The sequence below is a fragment of the Drosophila mauritiana genome, chromosome X, assembly GCF_004382145.1.
Source record: "Drosophila mauritiana strain mau12 chromosome X, ASM438214v1, whole genome shotgun sequence".
In the NCBI taxonomy this organism is placed as follows: Eukaryota; Metazoa; Arthropoda; class Insecta; order Diptera; family Drosophilidae; genus Drosophila; species Drosophila mauritiana.
Genome location: NC_046672.1, coordinates 10,478,802 through 10,493,271, shown reverse-complemented (window position 1 = coordinate 10,493,271; position 14,470 = coordinate 10,478,802). Strand labels below are relative to the sequence as shown.

The 14,470-nt window shown below is 46.2% G+C and overlaps 1 protein-coding gene across 8 annotated transcripts in view; it reads right to left on the bottom strand.

The window, feature by feature from the left end:
- Nucleotides 1–1,796: 1,796 nt before the first annotated feature.
- LOC117146585 overlaps nucleotides 1,797–14,470 on the bottom strand; it is a 78,239-nt gene continuing 65,565 nt past the window's right edge. For 2 of the 8 annotated variants that reach the window (XM_033312899.1, XM_033312898.1), the window contains exons 4-15: nucleotides 11,315–13,128; nucleotides 10,450–10,647; nucleotides 9,605–9,984; nucleotides 8,975–9,544; nucleotides 8,336–8,867; nucleotides 7,757–8,278; nucleotides 6,424–7,677; nucleotides 5,326–5,456; nucleotides 4,609–4,614; nucleotides 3,593–4,360; nucleotides 3,362–3,502; nucleotides 3,229–3,300 (exon numbers count right to left, since the gene is read on the bottom strand). In XM_033312899.1, the coding sequence (XP_033168790.1) occupies nucleotides 3,229–3,300; nucleotides 3,362–3,502; nucleotides 3,593–4,360; nucleotides 4,609–4,614; nucleotides 5,326–5,456; nucleotides 6,424–7,677; nucleotides 7,757–8,278; nucleotides 8,336–8,867; nucleotides 8,975–9,544; nucleotides 9,605–9,984; nucleotides 10,450–10,647; nucleotides 11,315–13,112 (6,372 nt within the window). In that variant the 5' untranslated portion in view covers nucleotides 13,113–13,128. Of the gene's footprint in view, nucleotides 3,301–3,361; nucleotides 3,503–3,592; nucleotides 4,361–4,608; nucleotides 4,615–5,325; nucleotides 5,457–6,423; nucleotides 7,678–7,756; nucleotides 8,279–8,335; nucleotides 8,868–8,974; nucleotides 9,545–9,604; nucleotides 9,985–10,449; nucleotides 10,648–11,314; nucleotides 13,129–14,470 lie in introns of those variants that run through there. The other 6 variants (XM_033312900.1, XM_033312902.1, XM_033312903.1 and 3 more) reach the window with 6 other exon arrangements.

Genomic DNA, 14,470 nt, shown 5'->3' with positions numbered 1-14,470 from the left:
GTTAGATTGATTCGGACTCGGTTGGATAATTTCAGCATATCTGCGTGATTTTCTAACAAGTACAAAAACACAAACGATGAGATTTTTTACATATATAATATAGTTCAAATATTTACACGCCCCCAATTCACTCGATAAGAAATTGAACCGAAAACATATGCGCAACATTTGCTGAAAACGAAAAACACACAAACAATTATAAGATCTATGTGAAAAACAAATTTTAAATTGTAAACTAAATTAAATTTTTGTCGCATTTATTTTGAATAGTTCAAATTTATCCAAAAAAAGCCCCAAGCCCAAAAAAAAAAAATCGTAGATATACTCACAATAATATAAAGACATATATACACATATATTTTGGAATCGACATTTTGCATCTTTTTTGTTGACATCTTCTTAATCTTTAAAGAGATTATTATCAAAGCAAAATTAATGAAATTAGCTAAATTATTACAGGCCCTTGAGCTAAGTAACAGTTGAAAACATCTAGCTGAAAAAAATAAAATGTTTCTCCAGTCACGTTCCCCACAAAATTAACAAAAAAACTAAGTGAAAAATGTATAAAAACGATGCAGACGATCCTGAGTATTGGGGAAAATTTCATATAATAACCAATAGGACTTAAGTGGGTTCGGATCGAACGAACTTAGATCAATTTTAATGCAAGCTTCTTCAGAACTTTAAGGCAACCAAAAGATAAATGTCTCTAACTCCAGAAATTGGAACTTTAAAAACCGATACATAAGCGTCATCAAAAGTTTGAAATCAAGCAGAGTTGTATGGAATAAATTTCGATGGCGGAAATGAATGCAGCGGAAATGCCGTCGACATTTTTTTTGGAATGTGCACATTAACACACACGCAATTGAAAAAGAACGTACGAATAAGATGCAAATTTAATGGGAAACTTGTTTGCCATATAAAATCTAATTTTTATTGTTGTGTGTAATGATTAACTGATCGTGAAAATAATACTTATATACACGAATATATATATATATATATATATATAGATGCATATACATATAGACATACACACTTTGCCATAGCCAAAAGCCGGAAGAACGAACTTGAAGAAGTTGGGAATCAATTTCTAAAAATTGCATGTATAAAATGATACAAAGCAAATGAAACAATGCAAGTAAAAGTATTCGTCAATAAACATTATTTCCAAACACAGTAACCGAAAGGTGGTAATAAGCCTATTAATGGGACTCATATAGTTTTGGATTACATGTGGAGAGTAAGTTTACAACTTGGTAAAGTAAATGCCGCCGTGAGTAAGTGGATCTGCGTGGATGGTATTCCACGTAGTGACGAAGCGCACAAGAGGGGTGCGTATAATGTCCAAACCTTTCTCGAAATTCAAACAAAAAAATAAAAACTCTGGTTTTTTTTTTCATTTTCTGTTTATTATGCTCAATTTTTGGTTTTATATTTTTGTTACGCATGTGATTATATATTTTTTTATTTATCCATTTTGTTTTCGGTTGTTTTTTTGGGTTTAGTTCGCCTTTACAAATAATCATCGCTATGATCGATCTTATATAATTTCTATGCAATTAGCCCGTTTTTAATAAATATTTAATATATTCATTAAGTTTGTAATGCGGTTTCACATTCCATATAAATAATGTACACCAAAAAAAAAAAAACAATTTATTAAATATTAGTTGTTGAATGCATTTTGGTTTCCCTTCATCTCTTTGGTTTGCTGAAGCATTTTTTATGTGTTTTATACTTTTTATGTATAATAATTTTGTTTATCTTTTTTTTTTTCGTTTTTGGTGGGCGTGGGCGTGGGCGTGGCCCTTGCCAAGCAGCGGAAATGAGGCCAAATAGTCATTCAATTCACAAACATCAAGCAAATGCCCCGGTGCCGTTATTATAATTAAATCATAGTTAATAATAGTTCTCTTAGTGACTTCTGCTGCCGGTTGCTTGTGGATTGCGATTAGGGGCCAAATAGCGAGTATTTTACACATACATATACACACAAAGAAATGCAATTCTCCCTTTCTGTCTGGCTGTCTGCTTGTCTCTATAGCTGTCTCTATCTCTGTTCCTGTTGCCGTCTCTTTCTGTTCGAGTAGCTCTAAAATGCGGGCCCAGATATACGTTATTTCAAGCTAGTCCGTCTCTTTCTATTTCTTATGGCTTATAACGGGGGTCTCTATGTCAATCTCCCTACTCCTGCTGTTATCCTTTTTTATTCCCTTTTATATCTATCAACTTGTTTAACGAGTAGTAGCACAATTTTTGGACGAAGATGGTTGAAATCGAAGCGTCTAAGTGAGTGTGAGTGTAAGTGTTTGCTAAACTAAATCCTCTATGGGGGGTATATGTTCGTATTTGTGGGTGTGTAAAGCGCTCCTTAATTTACACATGGCATACATTACGATCTGGCTATATCCGTTAAATAACTATCAAAATTCTCGGCTATGGGTGCGAGTAGAAAACGAAACGCTGCAGTTACAATATCCATTTTCATTTCCATTTCTCTATCCAAATCCCATCTGTCCTAGGCTTTTCCACATTCTCCCCCCCTCTGTTTTTTTGTTTGTTTATATAAATATATTCGGGATGGTGCTATATAGTGTGTGGATTATATATGCTATATCAAAAGAGCTGCCTGCCTCCTATCTGAATTCAAATCTTATTTGGGTTGGTTTGAGTTGCCATGGTTTTTGTGGATTTCTTTTTTTTTTTTTGGTTTTTTACAATAAGTATGGGGTAAGCATATATGGGGATTCTGTTACTATAGCTGCTGTACTCTCTGACTGATGTCGCCGTTCCACTAAGCTAAGGACGTTTTCGCAAAAAGGTCATTCTGTTCATATATATTTATGTATGTATATATGCATGTCCTGGCCGATGGCCCAACTCACACACATTATTAACTATTATTACTAAGCTTTGCAAAAAGGCGTGCCATGTGTATGTTAGTTATCGCTTCCTCTTATTTGTCGTAGTAGCTGATCTTAACTTGCCTCCGATCGAACTTTGTCTAGTATTACCTCACAAAAAAAATCGATACACCTGTGTGTAGTATATGTTTAGCATATATATATAGGTACACACGCATATACATACATATATTTACTCTTTCTTTCACTTTCCTTCTCTATATGTATAGGTATATATACTAAATATCGTAATACCCTTGTAAGGTTGTGTTTTTTTTTATAGTTAACAATAATCGCCGTTTATTACTCTCCCGCAGGCTTAAATATATATGGGATTTTCCTGGCCAGTGAGCAGGCGGAACATGGACGTGGGCATCGTTTTCATGAGTATCTGAAATGTATGAATTAATAACCATTTATACATACAAATAGAGAAATTCGATTCCTTATACCTCTCCCACTGAAGTGGCCAGCAAGTTTACGATCTTCTCGTGGGGCACAGCCACCACGCTCTGGTTGTTTATCTCGATGATGCGATGACCCACACGAACCCCACCCCTTTCCGCAATGCCACCTCGCAGCAGACTGCAGATCTACAAGAAAATTAATAGATATCGAGATAGATATATGAATAAGTTTGGGAGCACTAGCAGATACAGCGTGTATCTCTCGTTTTAACTCACCACTCCGTTTTGGACGCTGAATCCCAGCTGGTACTTGGTCTCCGGCCGCTTGATCTTCACCTCGACGACTGGGGCACATGGCACCACCGTGAACTTGACCACCGTCTGGTTCTTGGTGTTCTTGATGTACGTCTGGCAGGTGGAGAGCGGCAGACCCACGAGGCTCAGTCCATTGATGGCGATCAACTGGTCGCCGATGTTGAGCTGCCCGCATCGGGCAGCAGCTCCCGAGCTCATCAGATTTGCAATTACCACGGTGGGCAGCATGGAGCCCCAGCCGCTTTCCACGATCACCACGCCCAGAATCTCGCCCTTGGCCTTTGGAACGACCACCTCCTTTTGTAGCTCTTTCTTGGCAAAGATCTCCAGTTCGTCGCCGAAGATCTCCTGGCTGTTGAGCACCTCCTGGTAGTCCATCTCCTTGACAAACCGATGATCCTCAATGCCATTCGCCTTGAGGAACTCCATGTAGGCCACCTGAAAGGCCTGGCCAATCGATTGGGCAATAAATTGCGCCTCATCGCTCTCAAACACGTGACAGATCATCTTGGGCGTGCGATTCGGTTTGGGAGCATCATCGATGTCCTGGGGAACGAAGCGGCGACGGGCCATCAGAACCACCAGATCCCCGATGTCCGCGATATAGGAGATGGTGCGCAGGGCGTGATCCATCATGATCTCCTTGAGGTCCGTGTTAAGAACCATGATCTTCTCCGTCGATATAAACAGATCCACCTCTGTGCTGGGCTGCACATCGCCATCGGGTGCCTGGAAAATTATTTATTTTGTTTATATTAACTAATTACAATACTTTATGGGTTGTGGAACTAGAGAATTGGCGGGATCTCCGGGAGACAAGCTTTGATTTTGGATAACACAAGAATTGCAGCGGGCCAAATGTGTTGAATCCAATTTAATTCAAGGCAAATCAGGCAAACCAGAGGTGGGTGGGGTGGTTGGTTGTTTTGGGTGGGGGGTTCTAGGAAGGTATTTGCTCTAGTGTTTCCATTACTTACCAGCGCCTAAAATGCGAATTGTTCGGATTTTTATTTTATATAGATTCGGTTTTGTTTTTATTTGATATGGCGATACGTGGTTTCGTTAGCGTGGTTGGTCATCGCGGATGCGGAGCATTTGATGTGGAGGAGGTGATGCATGAAAATATAACAGTAAACAGTTAATGAGTTTCTTTTTTTTTTCTCTTATTATTGGTCTCAAGTTCGGTCCTTCAATCAGCTTAGACAAGGTCGCTTGCTGGGTGGGCTAGTGGGTGGCGGGAGGTGGTGGTGTTTCGGACAAATCAAAAATCTGAGATCAAAGGGATCAAAAATAGCTGATAATTTTGCTTTATTAGTGCAGGGGCCAACTAGAGGAGCAATTCAGGCGATTGTCACAATCTAATATTCTTGAAAATTAACAACAACAAAAAATCACAAAAATATCAATTACTAATGTTAAGAATGTTGAATATTAAATAATATTTTGAAATTGCCATGCCAGAGATTTTCCATATTAAGGAGTTAAAGAAATATGTTATAAAAAATAAGGAGAGCAATACTTTTAAGATCTGTGGCAACCTCTGATCTGGATTTTCTTTTGGGAACACAGGATTTCTACCCACTACAAACACAGAATCACAGATCACGGCACAAATGAAACGCTAGCTGATCGAAGCAATCGATCGAGTCGGGCGAGCATTATCTATTGGTAGGAAATGTCGGAGGATACTCTACCTTTATCCTGGAGACGGCTTCCTCCGCCTGCATCATTCGCGTTGATTTCGTGGGCTGACCTTCGCAGACCAGCTGCGTGGAGCCCAAGTACTTGGCCCTGAAGAGAACGCCCTCGATGAGCACTGCACCGCCTGCAGTTGGTGAGACGGATGAGAAGATGAATGGCATAGTTAGAAACTCAGTTGGACAGGAGTCGATAGTCATAGAGTACATGTCCAGTGTTAGTTGATTAGTGTACGTGCATGTGTGGGCTAGCAACTTTGTATAAAAACTGATCTTTGTATAATACAAGTTTGCCTTTATGATTTGGAATACTTTTTCTAAGCCTAATTTATTGCGTTTATAATAGATATCGATTAATCCATACTCAGTACTGTAAATGAAATAGTTTAACAAAAGTTTTTTGTATTTTCAGTCCCTTTTTAATATCAATACCTTTAAAAACAACCACAATATGCAGGACTCTCGGATAAGGTATTTAAATAGTTTAGTTATATCACCTAAATGGCTCATAGAAAAAAAGTACCCAAGAAACGGATTTATTCCTTGTTTCGTGTGATATTGTTAGTGTTGTATCTTAGATACTATTACATAATGGAACTTTATCTTACAAAGTATTGTACACACACACAGACACAGTAAAATGAAGAGTAGAGTTTGGTTTATTGATTTGGTTGAACGAACGAACGACGCATGCAAAAATACGCAAATAAATATGCGAAAGAATACAGAGAAATGATAGGTAAAAAATATATATACGATTAATACGGATTATCTTGATCAAAAATTGGATTGCAGATAATAGGATTATTAAATTACACATTATACAATACAATTTCGTATTTACGCAGCCACGATTGAATTTTGAATTTGCTCTGCTACGCTTTCGAAAATTAGCGTTTCGTTGTTTGCGACAATTGACAACGACAACGACAACATCAAATGCACACCGACAACATGGCAGGCCACAAGAGTATATATATATAGATATATAGATATATAGATATATAGTATATATATGCATATGGATATACGGATATACGGTTATTTGGTTATATATAGGAACAATCAAACGAAGGATAAACCCAACGCATTTACCTTCTTTGCTCTTACTCTTTTTCACTTTTTTCTCGCCGCTGTTGCTGTTGCTGCCGGCGCCACTGCCGCTGCTGTTGTTTCCGCCGCCGCCGCCGACGTTGTTGTTGTTGGCGTTGCTATTGGCCACCACAGCTGCATTGGCTCCCGTTCCAGATCCCGCTCCCGATCCTGCTCCAGATCCAGTGCCCGATCCTGCTCCCAATGGCATGACGCTGCCACCATTAATGGTTCCAATCTCCTGCTCGCTCAGCTTAACGGCTCCTCCCGGATTGCCCATTTCTGCAGCTGATCTCTCCGAGCCACCCCCGTTGCCGGGACTTCCCAACGCCGGCGTACTGGCCACCACCGTTGTCGAGGTGGCCGCCACAGTTGAGGCTACCACATCCACGCCGCCGGCACACAGATCCCCGCCAGAAATTGGCATTTTACTGAGCGATTTCTCACTGTGCTCCGACGAGCTCCGCGATAAACTGCGCTGCACCATGCCGCCAACCAAGTCAAGCAGCTTGCCGCCATTACCGGCACTCAGAGTGAGACCCAATCCCAATCCAGACTGACCCTTTGGCGGAATCGGTGGCGGTAGCTCCGGCGTGGAGCTGAGCAGGGCATTGTAGCCGTTGCGCGTCTTGGTGCTCGGTATCTGCTGCTTGGGCGAGATCTTCGAGAGCAGCGAGCGCGGCTTGCGATCCCAGCTCTTGTTCTCATCGTAATAGCCCTGGTCGTCCAGCCTCTGGTGGCCCAGCAGGCGGTCCGTCTCCAGATCGGTGTCCACGTCTTCCTCGTCGGCACTGTGGTTCTTTGAGTGGTTATCCGAGCCGGATTCCAGCAGATCCTTTCCAGCACCGCCGTCCAAGTGGCGCGATAGCCATACGGGTGAGTTGGCGCCAGGCGATGGAGATCTTTGCACTGCGGATACCAGGTTGGTGCGCTCCGGAATGGGCGGTGGCATGCCGCCGTTGGCGCTGCTGCTGCAATTGCTGCCGGCGCTTCTGGTCTTTCCACTTCCGGTTCCAATTCCATTGCCGGTTAATGTCGAAGTGGGCGAACTGCGCTGCAGCGTGGAACTGATGGCCGCCGCCAATGGAGTGTGCTTGCTGCTCGGCTGCAGCAGGTCCACGTCGTTGCTGCCACCGGCTAGGCTGCCATTAGTGTTCACAACGCCACTGGAGCAGCCATTGTTATTGGGCTTTCGATGTGGCGCCGGAGCGGGAGGAGGTGGCGTCATCTGCACCGTGTCTGGACGGTGGAAGACTCCTAGAAGTAAATAAGGGAATAAATATATTATATGTGAGAGGGACTACAAATGTGACACTGATGTGAACAAATCACTTACCGATCGAGTAGAGCGAATCCAACTCCGGATCAATGTTCTTGAACACTTTACTGTGGTTGCTGGGACTCTGATCTAGTGACAATGTCTTTGGCGGATGGGATTGCAGCTGCGTTTGACCCTGTGACTTCGCCTGCTCATTGTTGGGACTGGCCACCAGTGTGGCCACCAGGTGGTGACCCACCACGCCGACGCCGCCATTGCTATCCGTTGTCGTGGAGGCGGTGGTGGTCTGGTTATTCATGCTGTTCAGGCTGTGGTTCGTCGAGATGCGCTTCATGTCCATCAGCATGGAGATCCCTCCACTGCCACCAATGCTAGTGCTACCGCTCAAGCTGGTGGGGCACTGGCCACCCTGGTTGGCCGTCGACTGCTGCAGGTTCTTCTGGTTGTTGTTGTTGTTCTCGGTGTCACTGGTGTGACCGGAGGAGAGGCCATCCTCCAGGACGGGCATGGCCGAGGCATAGAACTTTGCGTAGTTTGAGCAGGAGGTCGACACCCCGCCATTCATCTCTCCCGAGAGACCTGGAGAATCGAGAGGGATTTGGTAAACTTTCGGGTATTTGAAATGGCCGCACTTACTGTCCAGATCGCCGCAGTTGGAATCGTAGTCGGTGGTTTCCGGAGAATAGCGGTAATTGTGGCCTCCACCCGGGCCCACGCCTATTCCACCGCCCACTCCCACGCCTCCGCCATGTCCGCTGCTCGTGCTCAGCAGCTGGTTGTGATTAAGCCCATCCTGGTCGGCATCCCGCTCGCCGCTGCTCCGACTGGTGGAGTCCAGGAAGAAGTCAAAGTCCCGCATTAGCGGACTGCCGCTATAGTGTCGTCTCGCCCCGCCCATCGGCTGAGCGGTGAGCTGCGCCTGCAATTGCGGCTGCTGTCCATAACCACTGAAAACGAGGCGCTCGGAATCGATGTGGCCGGATTGGGGCGCCCCCTGTGCGCGGTAGTTCTGGTCACGATCCTGTTCCAACGGCTCGTCCTCATCCTCGGCCTCATCGTTCTCTTCGTCGGCATCGTCGTCGACCTCCTCGTCGTCTTCGGCTTCTTCCTCCTCGGCCAAATCCTCCTCGTCGCGCTCAAAGTTGCTGTGGAACTCGTACTGGATATCCTTTAAAAAAATATATATAGATTATAAAAAATTCAGAAAAATAATTTTGTGAAGTTTCATAAAAATTGTGTGTCATAAAAAATAACTATCATCTCTATCCTACTCACAATGCTGTCCACATCGCTACCATTTTCCATGATGGGCTGCTCGTCGGTGGAGGGGCACTTGAAGAACTCCTCCAGCACCTTGCGCGTCTCCGAGAACTCGTAGAGATAATCGAAGGTCGAGGATTTCGTGTGTAGGCTCAAGGGACCCAATCCGCTGCCGGCTGCTGTTGCATTTCCGGTTGCTGTTCCGTTTCCGCTTCCGGTTCCGTTGACAGTGCTGCCCGCCACTGCTGTCGGTGGTGCTTGCGCCGTTTGCTGTGGAGTGCCCGCCCGGCTGGCCATCTCGCCTCCGGCGATTCCAATAGACAGACCCACTGCCTCCGGAGTGGTCAGGTCGGATATGGTGCCAATCTCGGACACATCGTTGCTGGTGTCCTCCGCATTGTTGTCGCTGCTCAGCGGCTGTTTGTTGGTGTTGGAGTTGTTGTTACTGTGACTGCTCATCAGACTGGCAAAGTGCTGCTGCTGATGTTGCAGCTGCTGCTGTTGTTGCTGCTGCTGCTGATATTGCTGCTGCTGCAGGGGAGGGGAGCTGCTCCTTGGGTCACGACTGGGCGGCGAGATGATGCGCTGCAATTAATCATTTATTTATAGATAAAAGAAAAATGAAAAATGATTGATGACACGCACCTGCGGAAATCCAGGACGCACTGGATAGTTCTGGATGGACTGCTGCGCCGCATGCATCTGGCCGGGATTCACTGGATTGGGAGAGTGCGGGAGCAGGGAGCTGAGTATGTTGTGGGAGCTGTGCGGATGGCTCTGGGCCAGAGCAGCCAGTGCTGCGCGGGCGGCCGTCTTTTGGAGCGAGGTGGCCGTGGAGCTCAGCGGTGGTACGGTGGCCATGGGCACCTGCTGTTGTGGTTGCGGTGTTGTTGTTGCTACAACTGCAGCTTCTGCCGCTGCTGGTGGTTCGCTTTCGTCCGCTGCTGCTGATGCCGCCGCCGCTCCAGTTGCTCCCAAATTGCTGGTGCTGGTTACTCCAATGCGTCTGGGCGAGCCCTCGTACTCTGCGGATAAAAGCGATTAAAATACGAGTTCAAGTGGATCCAGTTATTCGGAATCAGACTAACAAAAAACGATGGACTATACAAATGCCCGGTCAAATATATATTTCCCACCCACAGGTACTTGCACAGCTTTCAATATCTACACGGGTAGATTTAAAAAAAAGGATTTACTCTCAAACAAGTGGATGATGGCACAGAATTTTTCAATTTTAATCCTTTTTTTTCAGGTAGGAGAGGTCAGCAAAAAAATTTGAAACACTTTTTCCGTAGCGATGAAGTGGCTTCAGTTTTGATTCAGCTACCTTTGTTAACTGACAGACAGACTTCAAACCATTTTCAAATAATTCAAGTAGCGGATATTGCTATCAAAAGTGAATAAAATATTTATGGCGAGACCCTATGCATTGCTAATAATTTTGGGGATTTTGTTTTTAGTAAATATAGTAATAATGTAAGGCAATGTACCAATGATGCCGTGACGCGACTCCACGGCCAGCGTGTAGCTGCGCTCCAGCTTCCAGGCGTCCAGCTTGTGCTCCCTGTAGACATTGACCTCCGAATTCTGACTTTGGTTCGCATTGTGCATCTGGTGCTGGGCCTTCTCCGCCGGCTTGCCGGGTTTGCCGCCCTCCTCCGCCAAAGTTTCGGTCGTAACGCGCAGATCTGAATGATGAGAGATGGGGAGAAACAGAGCACGGATGAGGGGCAGTGGCAATGACAGGGGTTGGCGTATCAGGGTTTCGGGGGATTGCTCACTGAACAACTGCTTGGCATGCCAATTAATTGCAATCAATTAAATTCCACTTTGGCGCGCTTCCTACGCTTTGTTCGCCGCCCCAAACCAACCTCCACGTTTCACCCTTTACCCCATGTTCCTAGCAATGGGTATTCCCCTTCCGGAATTCACCCACTCTGGTGTTTTGGTCCGTTTCATACATATTTGCAGTACACTTCATTACGCATGATTTGCAATTCAATTACCCGGCCCATGTCCATCAGTCCGGCATTCAGCCAGTCGGAAATTGGTTTCGCAGGCTCTGCCCCAAAAGGCTCTACCGAGCGAAGAGCCAGGCGGTGGTCCTTCGAGCCGCAAATTGCTGCAGGCACGTGCAACCGCACAGGTTGCTGCTTCTACGAAAGAAGCAACGCTTCAAATCGTGTTTCGAGATCGTGTTGTTAGAGATTACTGTGCCCCCAAAATGAAATTCAATAATACAAAATAGGTTTGTTAGTGTCTGCCTATAAAAATAACCTGCTACCAGTTTTTCTCAAGCACTCAATTCAATTTGAACTTATATGCATAGGTACTTAAGATATGGTTTCTACTTACGCTGCCAGCTTTCGTTGGGATCTGCACTTCCATTGACCAGGCGATGATCCCGCTCCACGTCCCGCTCCTCGCCGTAAACGTGTCGCTTCCGCTGCTGTTGTTGCTGCTGCTGACCCGCCAAATGGCTGAGGTGGTTGTCCCTGGCTGCCTGCACTTCCTGCAGTTGCAACTGCTGCTGTTGCTCCAGCAACAGGTGTTCTCTTTCCCGCTCTCGTTCCCTTTCTCGCTCCCTTTCACGCTCTCTTTCCCGCTCCTCGCGCAGCCTCAATTTGCGCTGCTCCCGCGGCTCCCAATCGCTGGGATGCTGATCCAAGGATGACTTGCTGCCATATAGATAGTGGCTGGCCAGCGGAGTCAACCCGTCGGCACAGGGATTGCTCCTGGCAGTTGGTATCTGTTGATGTGGTTGTTGTTGCTGCTGTTGTTGCTGCTGCTGCTGCTGCTGCTGATGTTGCTGCTGCGGTGGAAAGCTGCGATTGACTGGACTCCGACCAACCCGCAGTATGTTTTGTTGCTGCTGTTGTTGGGGACGCTGATTGATTCCGTAAACCTGCTCCCGCTGCTGGTGGTAAGCTCGTCTGGCTGAGGCGTGCATATGTTGCTGCTGTTGTTGCTGCTGCTGCTGCTGCTGCTGTTGTTGTTGAAGCTGCTGTTGTTGTGGTTCCTCGGAATACTCCGTGGGCGAGTGGAGCAGCAAACTGGCTCTTGTCGGCGGTGCCTCCCAGTAGTTCTCCTTAATGAAAGGATTCTGGCTCCCGTTGCCGTTGTGCAACTGTTGCTGCTGCCTGTTGCTGGCGGGCAACGCACTGTTGCGCTTTCGCGGCATCTCCGTGTAGCTGCCGGGCCCACGCCTACTATCGCCCACCGTGTGGTAGTAGAACGAGGCGGGATACTCTAGCACCTCGCCAGCCGCTCCGCTCCTGCTTCTGCTGTGCTCCACAATTGACTCGCTCGTGGTGTCCTCCTCCTGTTGCTCCTGCTTCTGCTGCTGCTGCTTCTGCTGCTGTTGGTGGTGGTGCGGTGGTGTGGGCGGCGTGAGTGGTGCACACAGAAAGGGATTCGTGGAAATGCGTGGCGTCACCGAGGACAGCGATTCGGAGGAGTGCGAGGATGCTGAGTGCGGCGGCGGCGATTGCGTTATAATGTTAACGCTCTTGTAATAGCTGGGCGTGCTGCTGGTGGGCGTGGCCTTGGGCGGCGGCGGACTAACACTGATGCTGGCCAACGGCTCCCCAACCACTCCCGCTGACGTGGGGCTGCTGCTCCGGTTGCTGTTGCAGCTGGAATTCACGTCTGTGGGAAGGACATGCTGCTGCTGCTGCTGTTGTGCTGGTTGAAGTTGCTGCTGTTGCAGTTGTTGCTGTTGCAGTTGTTGCTGCTGCTGCTGTTGCTGCTGCTGCTGCTGCTGCTGCTGCTGTTGCTGCTGTTGCTGCTGTTTGGGTCGGCACTTGGGGAATAGCAAGCTGATCTGATCGTTGAGCGGCGGAGATGGCGACAGCAGAGCCTGCGACAGGATCAACGGCGGTTGCTGTTGCTGCTGCTGCTGGTGTTGTTGGTAGCCAATGTTGTTGCCGCTGCTGCTGCTGTTCGTGTTGCTGGTGTCGCAATCTAGCTCCAAGCTGCCGTTCAGTGCGTAGTAGCCGCGTTGCTGGTAGGGCAACTGCTGATGCGGCTGCTGCTGCGACTGGTCCTGCTGCTGCTGCTGCTGCTGCTGGTGGCTGTGATGGTGGTGGTGATGGTGATTACTGCTACTAGTTGTTTGTCCAGCAGCCAGTGTTGTCAATGTTGTGCTGACCATTATTGTTGCCAATAAACTGCAAGTAAGCAGTAAGAGTAACATTAGTGTAATAAAAGCGCTGCGAATAAACATGGAATAGGCCACTTAAACACATAGAAGCACATAGTCCACAAGTATAGTCGTACTATGTCCACCATGGTTCACGTCCTGCTGGCAGTTGTTTTAATAAATGCAGGCACAATGTCAACCTTTGTCATGTCCAAGTGGCAACAGGGCGTGACAGTAACGAGTTCTGTCGCCGTCGCAGTTGCTCCTCGATCCGTCCGGGTCACGTTTCATGGCATGGCGGCATGGCAACTGGACTGGTTGTGGGGAAGGCACAAAAAACAAATGGCCGCCATAAGACGGGCAAATATTTAATTGTCCACCGACTCACCCGAAAGCGAAATTCGAAATGCAAAATGCGAAGCACTCGTACAGCAGCCAATCAATGTCATTGAACGATTGCCGTCGGTTTGTTGAAATTAAAATTTAAAATTTAAAATACCCGCCCGCGACGGCCGGGCATTTAAGTTGGATTCAATTTGCATTTGCTACGAGCTTTTTGTCATGTGGCATGCAAATGAGCCGCACTGCTGCCTTTTTCGGTACTGGACAGCATGTGCAACTTGGGCAAAAAAAAAAAAAAGAAAAGCGTCAGTAATATGTTTAACTTTGCCATTTTTTTCACATAGGTTATATGCAAATAACTAAAAGTCCGGCGACGAGTGGAAAAATCAATTGAATAGGAGTTTTTAATCTGATTTATTTGGCTTTTTTTTTTTTTTTTGGAAGCTCTCAAAAGTAGCTGAAAATCGGGTTTTCAATTGAAATTGAAAGTATTATAAATTACTTTTGATTAATTAATAACATATATTTGTCCTACTGTTTCTACCGATTGTGTATAACCTTGGGTTGCCTGCCCCAAAGAGTTGCCTCTTAAATCGCTTTAAGCTGCAGAGCACATATATCCCTTTTTGGGATCCCAACCACTCCATTTTCGCATTCCATGGCCACACAAATCTCCACCCACAAGTTATGCTAATGCGTGCGGTGTGTGGGATGTGTGTGTGTGTGTGTGTGGGATGTGTGTGTGTGTGTGTGTGTGTGTGTGTGTGTGTGTGTGTGTGTGTGTGTGTGTGTTTGTGCCCGGGGCCTAAAATATTTTCCCAACAATCAAACTAAAAATTTTTGAAAAGGATTAACAACAACAGCAGAAGCAGCAGGAGCCACAAGCGAAACGGGGAAAAAAGTCAGAGAAGCGTAGAAATATGCACAGAAAAAAAGGGGATGCAGTTGAAGATCTCAAAGTTTTACTTGTGATAATAAAATCGAATGCCTTCCTGCTTCGATTTCACAGGTATATTTTCAGAACTAGA